We start from the raw sequence: 19,075 nt of genomic DNA, 5'->3' as shown, positions 1-19,075 counted from the left end.
CAGAGGGGTGTCCCCCAGGCCCGTATCCAGGGGGGTCTAAGAGGGACGCCCCCTTAAATTTTTGCTGGCCCCCTGAAAGTTTTACAGTAGGCTTGCAAAAGAACTATAATATGGTGATGAATTATCATATGGTTGGATCGGGCCCCCCCTAAGTTTTAGGGCTGGCTACGGGCCTGGTGCCCCACAGGATTCTGACAATGTAAAGTCCTGGCCCAAATATATAGGTGTCCGTAAAAAAATGTCCCCTGAGTTCTTTTTAAAATAATGTCTTGGGAATATATTTCAAATTTGAGGTGTTTTCCTGGTAGCCGTCATTTTCCAATATGGCCGCCGCCCTACGTAAATCTCTCTCTCTCTCTCTCTCTCTCTCTCTCTCTATATATATATATATATATATATATATATATATATATATATATATATATATATATATAAAGAGAGAGATCGTGAACCAAGGCACTTAGAAAGATTATTTTGGTGTCAAACTATACGTTTCTGAGGCCGATGAATTTAAATATGGCATTGTTTATTGCCACTTAGAAACCTTCCAAGCAACCAAGTAATGGACTTATTCAAGTGCCTGTCAGTCCTAATTGGCCTAGAGCCTAGAGAATGGGAGAAAGAGGCAGGATACGGTCTCATTGAAGAAGTGTCTCCTGAGGGGGCGAGGGAAATTTAAAATACTCCATTTTTTAATGAAAAACACGGTTTTGCCTCCTTGTCCGCAGACAACACTGCACACCAAATACTCTATAAGACGTTCTCTAAATAGCCCTGTTAGATCCAACCTGTATTGTGTGTAAACCGTGTATTTTCACGGGGGAACAGCGGAGCAAAAGCCCTGTATTTTGTGATATTTCTGGTTTCTCGTGCTTACTTCGCTAAGACTAAGCACAGTAAGCCAATCTCCAATTATCCTATAGCAGTGTTAATTTCAGATCATTTCCTCCGGAGGCACCACGCACAGGGGGGAAAGCGACTAAAAATTGCGTGCTCCACAGAAATTTCTGCGAAGATCTCAAGCACCCGAGGGTGAATTTCGTAGCTCTTGGGAGAAATCCCCCCTAGAACCACCCCTGAAATCATCACTGTCCTAGGGAGTTGAAACAAGAAGCAGGATACGCAAAAAAGAACAAACTTTCAAAGCATTTAAAGTTTAGGCTCGTTGCACTAAGCACCTTATTAGGGCGAGGATATGGGAATTGAAAAATGCACGTTTTCTTTTATTTATTTATTTATTTATTGAAAAACATGTTTGCCCTTTTTTGTCCTCAGACAACCATACAGACGACACACACCAATTGTCTTATATAAAAATTTTGCCATGATAGCTCCTATAAGACCCATTTGAAACGGTGTTCATACTGTCCATTGTTATATGGGGACAAGGGACCAAAGCCCTGTTTTCTTTGACTTTTTCGTTTTCCGCGCGTACCCCGCTAAGACTACGCACTGTCAGTTAGTCTCGATTTATCCTAAAGAGTTGAAACAAGAAGCAGGATACGCAGAAAAGAACATACTTTCAGAATGATGACGTCCTATGGGTGGGACCTACAGCTTAACGTAGGATCCGAACCACTTGTATCTTCATCGGGAATCAAACAAGGGACTCCTTGATTATAAGGGATGAGCGTAACTATTCATCCACGACACACACATACATACATACAAACATATACAGTAAAACCTCTACTAACGGACACCTCTATAAAGCGGACACCTTCCTTAACGGACATATTTTGTAATCCCCAAACACTGTAATAGGAAAAAACATATTGGCAAACCTTTCTAAAGCGGACACTCTCTTGTACGGACACGGACAGTCTTTTCTGTCTTTTATAAGTATTATTTACCTCCATATTACGGACACTTTCTCTAGAAATAAGTTGAAAAGTGTAATAAAAATACATTTTTAGTAATTCATACATGTGTCACCAAGGATGCATTGTGACAACATTTTGCCTCCTCAACTGTCTGCTTAGCAACCCAGACGAAGCGTCTTTGTTTAACAACACTCTTATGTTCTTTGCTTGCATCGCACTCCCACCTAAGCTGTTTTAGACACAAAAGTGATTGACAGTTGCCCGCCGTTAGGGATGACACATTATGCTACTGTCCCGTTGGAGTCTCTAACCAACCAGAAGACAAGTTTGGTATTTTTTGCCCTCAGTTATATATACTGTCTCAAAAAGGACACTTCTGGACTGCAATTACCTCACAAATTATAGCGCCATACTGAAAACGAAGGAAGTACTGATAAGTGTAAAGTGCAGAAAACTATAACATGTTATTTCCATGTGTGCCCCGAACATAGAGTATTGGATGACAGGGGATAATGCATGTAATATTCGTAAATACGTGATTCATGCATAAATATTTTTTTCTAATTGTATATTACCTTGCCTACTAATTTACATAACAAAATACTGAAACCTCTTGAAGGCGGACACCTCTCTATAGCGGACAATTTTTGATTCCCCACGGCTGTCCGCTTTAGAGAGGTTTCACTGTATATATATATATATGCAGATATAGATAACCAGATGGTAAAGTTATGGTCGATACATTTTTGGAATTCGAAGGCATTTTAGAATGCTTGTCTACCATCTGGCTATCAGAAATAATTGATCACCATTTTCTCTACATATCTATAATTTTCTTACACGGTAGAAACACCTCCTCGGAAGAGAGAGAAAAAGAAGAGAGAGAGAGAAAGTGACCGAACTTGGGCTATTGAACGTGAGGACAGGATGTTTACATTCGCATTGACACCTGCTGTGAAAACGGTCCCTTCATATCTCTCGGGACGAAAACAGAAGTAAAGGGTGGGCGCGGATGCCTTACGCTCGTCAAATTTCTTGACAGGTGGACTTTAATACTTATATTAAAATACTATTTTTTAATTGACGTATCAGATATGGTTGTGATTAAAACTATTAGAGTCGTTTCTTCTCAAGGAATAAAACAAAAAAAAGTTGATCTTTCTACCATAATTGGTTCCAAAGTTAGACATATTATAATTTGTATAAAAAGAAACTAATTTATTTATTTTTTAATAATTTATTTCTGCTAAACTAGCAGACAAATATACAATTTAAGTATTTCAACCCGTTAATAAACTTCTGTAGAATGCTGTAAAATTTTTCTTTCCCATTAGAGAACCTAGTTCCTTAGAAACTGAGGAAATTCGGTAGCCATGTTCTCCCCATAAGGTCCAATATAAAAATTTTTGTGCCGAGAAAAGGTAGATCATCCCGTTAATTGCAAGACATGGGGCATCCTTACAGACATCAATCTAGCCGACCCAAGCTTTAATACACCTTCAAAAATAGATATTTTGTTAGGGTGTGATGTATTTTTTAACATTCTAAAACCAGAAAGAAGGACTAGACCTGGCTGTTATCCAGTACTTCAGAACACTGAACTCAGATGAGTGATAGCAGGAAAAATTCCCAGTACATAAGCCAGTAACTCAGCGTTAACGTTCTTCATCAGATCCGAAGACAATCTCAGCCAACAACTTCAGCGTTTCTGGGAATTGGAGGAATTCCATACGAAGTTATTGTTCGTGAATCAAGCGGACGTTATGTGGTTTGTCTCCCATTAAAGAAGGACAAGGCCACGCTTGGTGATTCATTACAGATAGCTCTCACACGGTTTCGTCAACTTGAACGCAAATTTAATCGTGAACCTCAACTGAAACAAGACTACATAGCCTTTATGGATGAGTATTAACAATTAGGACATATGCGTCCTATTGGTACGTTAAGTGAAGTGGCTAAGGATAGTGTAGTTAGATACTTCATATCTCACCATTGTGTATTTAAAGATTCAAGCACAACTAAATGACGTGTTGTATTTGATGGATCTTGCTCCACTACAAGTGGAGAATCATGAATGGCATATAAATGGTAGGTCCTACAGTACAAGAAGATATGGTTTCCGTTGTACTTCGATTTCGTACTCATCAAGTGCTGATATTGCTAAAATGTATCGGGCAGTTGCTATGCATACAAATGATCAACCTCTTCAATCCATTTTATGGGGGAAATCTAACCATGATCCCATATTAGTTTACAGTCTTGTTACAGTAACATACGGATTATCTTCGAGTTCGTTTCCTGCTACAAGATGTTTGCGGCAGTTAGCACAAGATGAAGCAATTAATTTTCCCAGTGCTTGTGAAGCATTAGAACGTGACTTTTATATTGATGATTATGTAGGGGGATCTGATAGTGTTCAAGGTGCACTTCAGATGTACAATGACTTGACAAGGTTACTACAGAAAGGAGGATACGTTTTGAGGAAATGGTGCTCCAATGACGTCAGTGTTAAACTCCATTCCTGAAACGTTAAAGGAAACTCAGACTTATTCACTTTCACACAGAAGGTATCAAGACGTTAGGAATTTCATGGAATCCCACCTTTGACACATTTTTCATTAATGCTAGCTTAATTAATACGAGTGAGAATCCTTCATCCCAACAAACTACGAAACGCAGTGTTGCCAGTATCATTGCAAAAATATTTGACCCTGCTGGATGGTTGTCTCCAGTAGTGATTAAATATAAATTATTTCTTCAGCAGTTATGGTTAGTAAACATAGCATGGGACGATTTTCTTCCATGGAATTAACTTAAAAGTGAAACAAACTTTATTTGCAACTGCCAGTGCTCAGTGATGTGCAAATTCCAAGATTTGTATTAGTGCCAGGAAACGTTAAAGAAATTCAAATCCATGGTTTTGCAGATTTATCACAAAGGGCTTATCGTTGTTGTGTGTATGTTAGATCTACTAAAACCAATGGATCGACTGTGACTCATTTGTTATGTTCAAAGTCAAAGGTCGCATCGATTAAAACGACTACTTTGCCAAGATTAGAGTTATGTGCTGCAGTTCTTCTTAAGAAACTTATAAACAAAACACTAGCCACATTGAGACTAACAGTATCTAGCATTCATCTGCGAACAGATTCTCAAATGGTTTTAGCTTGGTTAGCATCGCCAGCCCATCGTTGGAAACCATTTGTAGCAAACCGTGTATCACAGATTCAGGAACTAACACATACAAGCGATTGGAAACATGTTCTATCGCAAGAGAATCCCGCAGATCTCATTTCAAGAGGAAATGACTCTAAAGTCATTCAGCAGAATCAACTTTGGGGGCATGGACCAGTTTGGTTGCAGCAAGAAGCTACTCACTGGCCTGGTTCGTTGCCAGACGACACTCAGGATTTTGAAAATATTCCAGAAAAATGTCAAAAATCATTTACTAATGTATTACTCTCTCAAGTTAAAACTGAAGAAATTCTCTTAAGATTTTCAAAACTCACTCGACTGTTAAGAGTCATAGCATTATGTAAAAGATTTATTGACAACGCAAGAAATCCCCAAAACAAACATTGTGGATCACTCTTAGCGTCTGATATTCAAGACGCTACACAGACCTGTGTTAGGATGACACAGCAATCATACTTTTCACAAGATATTAAGGATCTCCAACGTGAGAAGCAAGTTTCTAAGCAGAGTTCGATGCGAACATTGCATTCTTTCTTAGATAAGGAAAATATTGTTCGAGTAAGCGGTAGATTAGAAACTCATAATAGTGAGAATAGTGATCTTAAATTCATAATAAGCATCAGCCATTTCACTCGTCTTTTAATTGAACACGAGCATAGAAGATTAATGCACGCCGCTTCTCAATTGCTTATGTCTTCAATTCGAGAAAGATATTGGATACCTAACATCCGACAAACTATAAAGCATGTAATACATAATTGCAACACATGCTACCGTTTTAAGGTATCAGTAGCACAACAATTAATGGAACAATTACCATCCACAAGAGTGTGTCCAAGTAAGATATTTACTCATATTGGCGTTGACTATGCTGGACCTTTCTACAAATTGGGTTCTTCAAGAAGCAAGAACACAAGAAAATGCTACGTCGCAGTTTTCACGTGTTTGTCTACAAGAGCCATTCATTTGGAATTAGTTACTGATCTCACATCAGAGGCTTTTATAGCGACTCTTCGTCGATTCACATCCAGAAGAGGAAAGTGCTCGACCATCACAAGTGACAATGCCACTACATTTCAGGGAGCAAAAAACGAGCTCAGAGAATTATAACTTCTATTCCAAGGAAAAGAATTCAGCGACACGATTCAGACTTTTGCAGCAGAGGAAAATTTCGACAATGGTTAGATCGTTTGTGCCTATAGCTTTTATATGTACTGTAGGCATTATCTAACCTAATGTTTAGATACAATAAATATTTAAAGAAAACACTTGCACCATTCATATGATTGTAAGCTTCCTCTTTTTTTTAATATTTCTTGAAAAATGAAAAAAAAAAAACTTTCATCTGTACTCTGATCTTTTAGTGCAGTACATTTTCAAATCATCTTAAAGCTATATCCATGTGTTAGTTATATATTCATTAAAGTATGGTTCACCAATGGTTCATATCTTGAAGCACAAATGGAAAAGCACAGAAGTATATGCCTAAATTTACTAAATACTTCAGTAGTCGTCATACATTATTGATACACTGATCATTTTTTGTAATATCTTCATTCATTTAAAGAATAAACAGATTAATTAATATCCATCTCTTTTAAGTTCCAACCACGTTTTTCCATATGTAATCTTTACCCATCTCTAATATATAATAAATTGTTTTAATTATGAAACAATGAAATAAAAAAATATTTATGCAATGCAATATAATTGAAAATAAGAAAAATAATACAAAAACACATGACAAAAAGCATATTTATCAATTCTAGGAACCTGTGTTCTATTGTATGAACTGCAAAGCTGTAAAACTATAGATACATAATTTTATACAATTATCTCCATTATTTACTACCTTTTAACTACAGTAAAGTATAATAATTTACAATCACTTGATTGCAATTTAAACACTTTCGTTTAACATGAAATAAGAACTTTCAATGTAACAATGGGTAGCGTCTTTGCTTCATTTTAAGGAAGTCGTCAACAAGTTCGTCACGACAGATTTTCTTAATCTCTTCCCGCTCTACAGCTAAGATCATTAGGGGGGAGAGTCGGTCATCGGAAGTTGATGATCGGAGATAGTTTTTCACCCTTTTTAGTAGAGAAAAGAATCGTTCATTTGAGGCAGTGGAAATTGACAATGCAAGGAAAATTTTTAACAGAGCAATAACTTCTGAATATGCCACTGGAAGTTTCTGCAGATTCTGCAAATGTTCAATAGAAGTTGAATTGTCTGTGTGATTAAGGAAGTTTCTTGCCAAAGGCAGCTGTTTCTCTAATAGATTAATATCAAGGAAAGTCTGATACTTTCTAATTAAAGGATTCAATATTTTTCTGTCGAGGAAAGCGGCATCTCCTTTGCGGAATGCATGTATTGCTTCCATAATATCTTGATGTTCTGAGAATCTCCGGTCGAACTCATTATTAACTGTATCTAACTCATTAAAATAGACGGATTTTGTATTTCTTTTACTTTGTCCCAACGATGTGAGGACTACACTATCTGATAGATGTGAAGAAACAGTCCTTTGCCTTTCAGTCACAGTCCATTCGATGTTGCTGGCGTTGGGCAATAACTTGGCTTTATGCACTAATTCTTCATATTTCTCATTGCTTCTAATTTTGAGCAACTCTTCTTTGGTGCTTTTCACCAGGCCTCCAGCTGCCATCAAATCTAAATCCTGCGATTGAAGCTGCTTCGAAAGCGAGTATGTTATTCCCAACATCAGCTCCATTGCGAATAAAAGAAATATCCATTGTTGTCCCATTTGAGCTCGAATGCCAACAGCTTCAGCTCTGTCTTTTGTATTCTCAAGTACAACTAAAATCGCTTGAAATATCTTTAATATCTTCCTCACTGCATTATACCAGGAAAACCATCGTGTAGGGACTAACCTCTCTAGACTTAAAATGGATAGTATCTTCAGTTCTCTTTGGGCTTCTAAAAGTAACTCATATCGTGGAGCACTATTCGATATGAAGCTGTAGAGCGCTTGAATCGTAGAAAGAAATCTTTAGCTTCCTGAACAACACCCAAAGAATGCACTAAAACTAGATTTAGGCGATGAGCATGGCAATGAACCTATAGCGCATGAGGTGCTCGCTCTTTCACTCTAATCTGGACACTATTTGCACAACCACTCATGACACTGGCACCATCATAACACTGTCCAACACAATTTTTAACGTCCAATCCTTGTTCTGCAAGAAGAGATAAAAGATTGTTTGTAATGTTTCCTGCACTACAATCTTTTAGGTGGACTAAACCAATTGCTCTCTCTTTTACCGTCCAATCATTACAATCACAGTATCTAACCAAAATTGCTAATTGTTCAGCCTTTAGTTTCGTCAGCAATAATTGAATAGAAACCAGCTTCCTTGATTCTTGCAACGATATTTTTTACAATTCGTGAGGAAAATACAGATATCACATCATTCTGATATTCTGGAGAGATGTAATGACCATATCGGCGGCTCATTTTTCCCTTAAGTTTAGGGTCTTCTTCACATAGGGTTTCTAGCATTTCTAGAAAATTGCCTTTATTCACAGAGTCCTCTGATTCAGCGTGTCCTCTGAATCCTATACCTTGGCGACCTAGGAAACTACTCTGAGAAGTGTTTTCATATGTCTTCGATTTTCTTCAACTTCAGAAGTTCGTTCACTATCTATTAATGACGATATTGACCTCTGCGTTGAACTTTGGCTCTTTAGCTCTGACCATGCGGCCATTGAATTTTTGTGTTTTTCGCTGTTTTCATGTTGCTGGAAAAGTGCCGAAGCATCCTTCCATTTCCTGAATCCCTTGTCTATAAATGTGCGATTTCCTAATGTTTCTCCTTGTCGAACTGTGGCTTTTGAACAGAAATGACGGCATGAAAGGCAATACACAGCGTCCTCGGATTCGTAATACTCGATCCACTCATGAACAACATAATAACGACTAGAGAATCTTCTACCCTTGGTTTGAGGGAAATTTTTACCGGTTGAACGGGAGATTCCAAAGGTCCAGTGCTTAGTGAGAGAATTACTCTTGCAGGTTCGGACGTCTCTGCAGCTGTTTCTTCTGAAAGAAAAGAAAACGACACAAAACTATCAGTTTAATAATGTATATACAAAGACATGTCAAGTCTTGGCTATTGTTTAGTTTTCGGGGGGCCTGGTTTTTTGATCGATCTTTTGCAATATTTTATTCACATTCGATTAGGTTAAGTTAATAACATTTAATTTATACAGTATCACCAGCAAGTGAAGGCGGGTTAGAGCCTTTAATGATGATCATTCACTCCGGGTATCTTTTGGTTCCTCCCCCACTCTTACACATATAAGATCTCCAGTATTATTTACTTCACAAAATATAGTTGAGCGAGCGAATGGGGTTAGAAACCTGCAGGACTCGTTGGTTTTTTACTTTTATCACAATTTAGACAAAAACAAAGTACTCGGTTCTGGAGCCATTGAACGAGTTGGTGAGATTCTAAATGCCATCCTTCACTTTTTTCTCTTATTCTTATGCTTCCATTGTGTCTGATTCTGTTCATTTTTCTGTAAATTTTGTATTTTGAGGCCGTCATGTGTGGAAGTTAACCCGTCTGAAGTCTATTTGGTATTAAAGGATTTTGTTCTTGAAATTATAGGCAAAAATGCATCTTTTTTTCATCTTCAAAATACGACAACCCTATTAAAATAGGATAGTACCTTTATATATATATATATATATATATATATATATTAGGATAAAGGTTGGACACATCCATTATAAACGTAAATATGGCAATTATTAGAAAATGAAAGGAAAAGTCCTTACCTGTACTCCGATCTGCTCCAGAAGATGCTCTTGATTTCACGGATACATCAGCAATACTATCTGACTCTTCGATTTTCGATTTTTTTTGACTAGAAATGACGTGATGTTACTCTGGATCCTTTTCACTTTCAAAATCTCAATGTTAAGAGTTTAGTTATTTTTATAAATCTAATCCAGTTCACGAGCTTCTGACATTCAATTGACATGACATACACACAACAAATTAAAACAATAGTGTTCAGTGTTGCCAAAATCGTAACTCACTTCTTTTTCATAAAGAGTTTGCAACTCAATTTCTCACTTTGGCCCATATTCCCATATCGGACTCCTCAAAATTTTCATTTTGGTTTGCGGTAATCAGTATAGAAATTGTAATACTGTAGGTCTCTACATTTTATATGTTGCGTTTAGATAAGACATTTTACCGAGACCACCTCGCAATGAGATGTCTTACCTTCCTAGATTACTTAACTAACTGTACAGAAAAGAAATTACATGTGAGCAACATTGTCATATAAAACTATTTTCAATATGAAAACAAGGTGCAGATGATATAGCCCCCTTATTCCCTTGCAGTTTTAGTTGCAAACACAACTCAAAATTAGCGTTTTAGTTGCGGTAATAGTCATAGCAGTTATGATTGTTTTCCAATTTCTTTGTGTTGCGATACGCAAATATTGCGGAGACTGATACATAATGTGGTCCATAATTGTCTCAAATCTCAAGACATTTCTTGAATTCCAAGTTGACCATTATATTATTTCTCCAACAGATTTTATCTCTGTTATATATATATAGTATGTGCGCGTGTGTGAAACTCAGGGGGAGGGGCAATTGCCCCCCTGTCCCCCTAAATGACGCCCCTGACATGAATGGCAATGTTGCCAGACAATGCCAAGCAATGTTACCAAACAAATGTGGGTAAAACCTAAAAACCTTAGGAAACACCAATTAGGGGTACGCCCAATTCCGGGCCAACGCTGTATACCTACAAAGAGCGCTCAAAAAGTTTTGCATAATGGGGCATAACTTTTATACGATTAGCACTAGGACCATGAAAATTGTTATGCATGTACTTGTGTCCTCTATATTGAAATTGCATAACAAATTTCCTTCCTCTATTTACAGATCGATTACAATTAGGGTTGGCAACTGGCCGGTTTTTCACCGGCCTGGCCGGAAATATTGCTGTTATTTTGATTAAAGCCGGTGACCGGTACAAACTTCTTACCAGCTCCTTTATGATTTTTTTTTGTTTGTTTGTTTATTTGTTTTTAAATTTGTGTCTAGTTCGAAGTATACATTTAAACAGTAACATTCATTCTGTAAATCCAAAACTGTCACCTTTCACCATCTATCAACGATTAATATAGTTTGTTCATCAGTTTAGATAATTTTAAAGAGATGACAGAGACTGTATAAGGAAAAATTTAACATTTACTTGTAAGGAATTTTATACATTTACTGAGAGTGAAAAAGGACTTCTTAAAGCGATTTCCAGTAGTTGAAGTATAAGTTTAAAGAATACATTTCACTTTACAAATACAAAATTTTCATAAAGGTTAGTTTCATCTGTTTATCTGTTTCGATAATTTTGAAGAAGTGGCAGTTACTGGCAAACACAATAAAATGATTAATGCCGATTTCAGTTTCTCATTTATAGCACAATGTATTTGTTAAGCTTATTAGTAAATTTACTAAGGATATGCAGAATACAAGTGCTAATGCACTTTTGTTCACGATAGTACATTTTCTTCCCATGCAAGGATCCGAACAAAGATACTTCACATTTAGACCTGTATCATAAGGAATTTTGTGGGAGTGCCGGCTTTTTATTTACCAGAGTTGGCAACCCTAATCACAATGGAGAAGGAAGCAGACAGCCGCACTCGCCAACGTAGCAATATTCAACGATGTGTACACAGGATTCACAGTGGTGATTTTAGTTTGCTGGGTCAACCACGCTCCAGCAAATCATCAACTCCAGTGAACGACGTTAACCAAGAACATATCGCTCAGGAATGACATATGTGTAATGACACAACATCTTGTTGAAGCGATTGAGTTATTTGTGGGTTATAATGTTTGTCACTGGCAAAGCTGCGACGTGCTCTAAAGACGAAGAGACCGGAACTTCATAATAAAATTATAAAACTGAACCAAGGTAATGAGAGGCCCCACTCTGCGAATTATACGCAGCAGAAAATCAGAAGTATGGGATGCCAAGTAGTCCTTTAACTTCCCTACAGTCAGAACTTGGCTCCGTCGGATTTCTTTGTTTGGTCACCTGAAAGCCCATCTTCATAGTAGACAATTTGCCAGTGACCAAGAACTTAATGCTTCTGCGAAACAATGGTGTAATAACCAGCGTCCAGAGTCTTACCAAAGTGCATTTACGGCATGGAAAGAACGGTGGACTAAATGTGCCACAGCGCATGAAAGTTACATAGAGTAACATACGTATGTAGATACAGAACACAAGTACATGCACAAAAAATTTCATGGTCCTAGTGCTACTATTAGGTCTAAATGTGCCACAGCGCATGAAAGTTACATAGAGTAACATACGTATGTAGATACAGAACACAAGTACATGCACAAAAAATTTCATGGTCCTAGTGCTCATGACCCATTGCGCAAAACTTTTTAAGTGCCTTTTGTATAAACCTGCATATTTGACAATTATATTGAATACTAGCTTTATGTATTTACTGTGCCTCGGAATGGTAAGTTTTTCAAATATTTTTTTAGTTGGAAAATTATATTACAAAAAACATCAATGAGAAAAAAATACAGCCATTTCGATTCTACATATACTTACCTAGTATTATGTTTGTATTGTAGAAATATATTTCGTTTATCTTCAGTCATAAATGTACTTTCATTTAGTGATCCCATGTTCCTGCATTCCCCTGATGTTGAGTTAAACAGACACAGCTACAAAAAGAAAGAAAGAAATTGTTTTATACTCACTTTAGGAAAACTAAAAGTAGGCCTTAGCAACTGCCACAGAAGTACACGAAATGAATCATGAAATAATTAAAAATTAAAAGTTATAGTTATTTAAACACCCAAACAGTAACGGTCATCCGACGCAATGTTTCAAAGATCCACTGTCATCTTGATCATCAGTTGTTTGTATGAAACTACACACTATGCAGAACTACACATTTTGATCTATTCCATCACTGTCGAGATACTTTTGATGTTCTTTGAATCACTGTCATAAATATTTCTGGCCGAAAATTATTCCACCCTCTTCTACCGTTTTACCAAAAATACACGAACAAACAGACACAGTGCTAATCAATATTGGTGTTATTTAAAAAATGGTATACATTTTTACTACCATTTTCAATGCAATTTAAGAGGATGCCTGTTAATTAAACGTTTGCGTGTAATCAACTTGACATATTTACTTTACTTCACCTGAATACCGGTGCAAATGTCACACCAAATCATTTGAAAAATATTTCTTATCTGCATTAATTTCCCTAACATGTCGACAAGGTGCTTTCAGGTGCTTAAGTGACTACAAATTTTAATTTTTAATTATTAATTTGCATCCTATTACGTCTTTAAGTAGAATTATGATACAGCTACTACAAACTGTCATCAATTAACATAATAATATAATGGTATTTTGCAGAATATTTCACTCTAGTAACACTATTTCGAGTAGACAAGTTGTATAATTTTATCTCTAAAAGGTATCCACTATGAGAAATTGGGAACACATTACATATGCTAAAGAGTGATTTAGCTATCTAAGAATTTAAACGTTTTATAACATACAATCAAGGTTGTAATATTACGTAAGACTCTTTAATTACTAAAAGAAATTTATTATATAAGTCTACAATAATCAACATGTTTTTATTTATTCTTTTCACCGAAATGTACATAACAATTTCACAACAACAAAATCAAAAATTACAAAAATGAAATGAAATCTTTAAGTTTAACGTCCCACTTTTATGTCGGTTATGCTAAAGGAAACGGTGATGATGAGAAATGAGTGAAACGATGGAATGAAGAATGTGGGAGGAAACGGGAGAACCCCGAGAAAACCCACGAGCGCGGTCTTTGTCCATCACAAAGTCCACACGGCGCGAGCTGAGATCGAACCAAGGACCCAAAACACCGGGGGTGAACACTCTACCACTGAGCCACCGCGCCTTCAAAAATACAAAATTACGTATAACGTATTACGGAAACACATGATTCGGCAACCCTAACATTTGAATCTGTAAAAGATTTTAATATGGCACCCAATTGGTATCCATAGAGTAGGTATATATTGTTAAATGTTTTTGTGTAAATAAACTGGAAGAGTTTTGTGTATAATCACCAAAAATAAGGGCTCTTCAGAAAATGCCAGTTTCAATGTAGATATATAGCAAATTCGTTCAAATAAAATATTAAATAGCGTACTATATTTAAGCAGATGTAAAAGGACACAAGACAAATTATTTTGCAATTTTTATATTTGGATTTGAAAAAGGTATTAGGTAATACAAAATCTGTAGTTCACTTAAAAGTACAAAGGGCGCAGTCGTATTATTTTTCGTTGTAATTGTTACAAAATGCATCATTTGCAAACTTTGACATAGGAGACTTTAGTGTTAAGTACATAGGGCGCAGTCGTAAGTATTATTTTTCGTTGTAATTGTTACAAAATGCATCATTTGCAAACTTCGATATAGGAGACTTTACTGCTAAGTACATAGGGCGCAGTCGTAAGTATTATTTTTCGTTGTAATTGTTACAAAATGCACCATTTGCAAACTTTGACATAGGAGACTTTAGTGTTAAGTACATAGGGTGCAGTCGTATTATTTTTCGTTGTAATTGTTACAAAATGCATCATTTGCAAACTTCGATATAGGAGACTTTACTGCTAAGTACATAGGTCGCAGTCGTAAGTATTATTTTTCGTTGTAATTGTTACAAAATGCATCATTTGCAAACTTTGACATAGGAGACTTTACTGCTAAGTACATAGGGCGCAGTCGTATTATTTTTCGTTGTAATTGTTACAAAATGCATCATTTGCAAACTTTGACATAGGAGACTTTACTGCTAAGTACATACGGCGTAATCGTATTATTTTTCGTTGTAATTGTTACAAAATGCATCATTTGCAAACTTCGATATAGGAGACTTTACTGCTAAGTACATAGGGCGCAGTCGTAAGTATTATTTTTCGTTGTAATTGTTACAAAATGCACCATTTGCAAACTTTGACATAGGGGACTTTACTGCTAAACTTAAAATTCATTAATATGAACTAAATTCTGAGGGGTTACTTCTTTCCGCGCTACTACATTTTTATCATTATATCAAATAATTATATTTTGTTTCCTTTATTTCTGTATCGCACATAGAATTTTAGAGTATTAACTAATCAATTTTACGGCTAAACAAACATTGCAGGGATGAATTATTAATAAAATTAAATATTTGGATCATATTGAGGCTGACAGTGACCTTTTACAAGAAATTATAAGGGAAGTTAACAATTTATTGGAAAGATCATGGTTGATCGACGAAAAACTGACTTAAGAGTAGTGATGTAAGGTGGAAAAATTTCCCCTATATTTTCCCGGAAAATTTTCCGTTCTAAACAAATATCAGTGATCAAGTAACAATTCCTTATTAACCATAAAATCAATAGAATTCATGTATAGAAATGTTACAAAGTGAAAGATTGTTTAAAGAATCTAAAAATTTTCATGGCTCAGAAAATTTCCAGTGCTATGTAGAAGCAAAGGAAAATTTTTCATGAATCGAAAAAGTTTCTGTCGTGTATGGAAAAATTGAAAAACTTTTTGGGTCAGAAAATTTTCATCATTTTAAACCAAAAAGTAAAACATCTTTTTATGAATCGGAAAGTGTTATTTCTCTGTAGAAACAAGTGAAAGGAATTTTCATGGATCGAAAATTTTCATTACGATGAAGAAACAAGTGGAAAAACTTTTCATAACCCGGACAATTTTCAATATTATGTATAGTGATGTTAGGTGGAAAATTTTCCACTATATTTAACTGCACACTGAGCTATAAAATTGAACTCCTGTAAAGGTAAGTTAGACAAAAATAAATAATAATTTTCCAATTAACTTTTGGGAACCGAAAATTTTCTAATATTTTGAGCTGACAAATAAAAACTTACACAGTGTTTCTCTTTGTAGGTGTGTGTGTGTGTGTGTGTTTCTAAAATGCAGGGAACATAAATGGAATTCGTCGAGTACAAATATATCGTACCATTGTTTAAAATGTAACAAGAAAGCGAAAAAGAAACCTTTGTGAATTTATCAATTATTTCGAAAACAGAAAATTCAACTATTTCTTCACATATACCCCTGCCTATGTAACGTAACAACCACATAAAACATAAAAGTTCCACTTCCTTATGAAGATAGTTTTTGTAACAGAAAATAAGAAGAAACGCTTTGATTTTATTATGTTTCAAGTTATGAGGAAACATCGTTTTACGCGTATTAAATTAAAGAAATATGATTTTGTGAGATCAAAGGTGAATTCTGAGGGAAGAATACACTGAAGTTTTTGAAACATTTTTGCACAAATGAAGAATCATTAGATTTTCAGTTCATGAAGCTTTTTCCAGACAATATTTGTAACAAATACATTTTAGGCCCTAAACAACCATGTAGGGATAAGTGGAGTATGTTTTTATGAATCGGAAAATTTACATCACTGCTTAAAAGTATGCATATGTAAAGCGGTTCCATTTGTATCGGTAATCTATGGCTTCCCCGCGGTACAAAATAGTGACATTCCATTAAGACCTACAGTTTCTGGGAATTATTTATTAATTTGATTGTTAACTTGTTAGCTAAATATATTAACTAAACATATTTTACAACTAAATATATTATACAAGATGATTTAAATATACAACTGATAATAGTCAGATGTTAGAAACAAAACTTCAAGTTTTGGTAAACGTCAGCAATTTAAAATTAGCCTCTATAGATGTTGTAAGTATGTTCAATTCCATTATTTAAGACTCAGCAATGGCTAAAATTCACCGATTTAAGAGACAAGGTCATTACTAAAATCTTAGAATCATGACTGCAAACTTTTTTTAACCTTTGAAGACAAAATTTACAAGCAACAAGAACCGTTAGTTTTGAGGAGCCCTCTGTTATGACTTTCTCGTGAACACTGTAAGGATTCATTATTTTGCAGAAAGAGTTTAAATTCGTGAAACACTATCGCCGCGAAGACGATTGTATTTATATTTATGAATCAAATGAACAGTTATAGACGTTCCTAACGAACTCAACAGCACTATTATATTAATGAAAGCAGGAAACAGCCATTTTCAACACACCAAATTCTAGTTAGGTGCGAATTCAATTATACACAAAGAGTGAAGAAGTGGATGACTCGAACCCGGGATCTTCGGCGTAACATGGCAATACGTTAACCACTACGCTACCCAGTCCGCTCCCAGAACAGCCATACACTCTCTCACCAATGAAGTCGGTCTTCTTTCACTCAGACCACATGAGCTGTATCACAATCTCCTGTTGTGTTTGGTCAATCCAGTAGTGTTCATATGTAGAACACCTCTGACGATTGTGTTATCATATATTAATGAAAGGGGGAAACAACCGATTTTTAACACACCTGATCATCTGTAGGTGCGAATGGGTGACAGAACACCAACTTCACGGGTAAGAGAGTGTATGGATATTTTGGGAGCGGACTGGGGAGCTTAGTGGTTAACGGATCGGTACGGTACGCCAAAGATCCCGAGTTCGAGTCCCCTTCCAGTCACCCACTTTTTCACTCTTTGTGTATTAACAATATTTACTCAAAAATCACATTTACGGTGTCACATGAAATGCATAATTAACTTTGTGTGTATACTGTTCTACAGATGCAAAATGACACATAGAAAACCGAGAGCTAGTGGTTATAAAATGCTGGCACATTCGAAAAGGATAAAATACAATGTATAGATCAACCTCCTTTTAAGAGCGTACACGTTAATGTCACCAGTAAATTTCAATAACTAGATGGAGTTTCAACTACGATGTGAAAAATCTTGGAAAAACCGAAGTAACAACCTCGCAAAATTCATAACCAAAAACAAAAATTCGGAATGTACTTCGGACAAGTGGATTTCCTTTCCTTTACGGCCTTGCCTATTTTGCAGGTGCCAAAAATATGGGTTAAAAAGTTAGTTATAAATTAGCCTTGAGCGATAAGAAATTGCTCACCGGTATCAACAATTATTTTGTAGACAGTTTGATTTTTTCAGGAGTTTACAAGGCTAAATGTGAATATAAATGTATCTATATACACATGTTAAAAAGTAGCATAAGGACGAGAATCAAAGAACATATAGGATACTAAAGATGTCCTCGGCAGTACTACATTTGTCCAAGCACCAACGTATGTTCAAACATAATACTAAACAGACGAATATCCTACACAATACGTCATCCCCAAATTGAAAGAAATGTGTGTGAGTCATTTCACTCAAAACAGAAAATCCTTCCTTCAGTCTAAACAAAGTAGGATTTCATTAATAATATTACTATTGATAAATAGCAATGTAATGTTCGATAAAACTAAAAATCAGCTACAAACTTTTCTTCCACTAAATTGTCATCAGCTATCTCACTGTAGACCTGCACAAAATAACTAAACGCTGCACAGGTACAGACCTGGGATCGACTACTTAGACACAACCTAACTCCAACATGGCTGTAGATATAACGTATACTGAATTATGTGAATTTTTAGGCTGTAAAATTCTAATATTCACGTTATTTTCACGTGTTTTTTAGATTTCTTCAAGAGATTTGACAAATGGTGTAAAAGTAAGCATTTCGAAATATAATCTGTAGGGAGAAAAGAATTTATGAAAAATGTAACCAAATTTAAGATACCTGTTTCACAACAACTTCGACGACGCGGCCAAGTCAGGGGTGAACTGACCTGCCGAGCAATCAGGCAAATGCCTGATGAGCCCTCAAAAAACCTAATTAGCAACGACAATAAGAAAAATAAATTTCCCTGATACATTATTGTTCTGTAATAATACACAAAAATATGCAATTCAATTAATAAAATAATACACGAAATAATGTACATATGTTGTGAACATATGTTGATATAACTCTTTAGGGCGCACGTAAGGTTGCTAACCGGAAGTGACACTATATCACCGGGGCGCCGCAGTTGTCTTCTGTAATCGAACATCAAACTAAA

At 35.8% G+C, this 19,075-nt stretch overlaps 1 protein-coding gene across 1 annotated transcript in view; it reads right to left on the bottom strand.

Annotated features, from left to right (window-relative positions):
• Nucleotides 1-19,075, bottom strand: part of LOC145668528 (uncharacterized) — a 75,259-nt gene that overhangs the window by 43,635 nt on the left and 12,549 nt on the right. The window contains exon 3 of the mRNA XM_081736507.1: nucleotides 12,645-12,760. Coding sequence (XP_081592633.1) covers nucleotides 12,645-12,760 — 116 coding nt within the window. The remainder of the gene's footprint in view (nucleotides 1-12,644; nucleotides 12,761-19,075) is intronic.

Source organism: Thermobia domestica, chromosome 13 (assembly GCF_964235325.1).
Source record: "Thermobia domestica chromosome 13, izTheDome1.hap1.1, whole genome shotgun sequence".
Lineage (NCBI taxonomy): Eukaryota > Metazoa > Arthropoda > Insecta > Zygentoma > Lepismatidae > Thermobia > Thermobia domestica.
The sequence above is the reverse complement of the archived record's forward strand: the minus strand, read 5'-3'. Positions and strand labels throughout refer to the sequence as shown.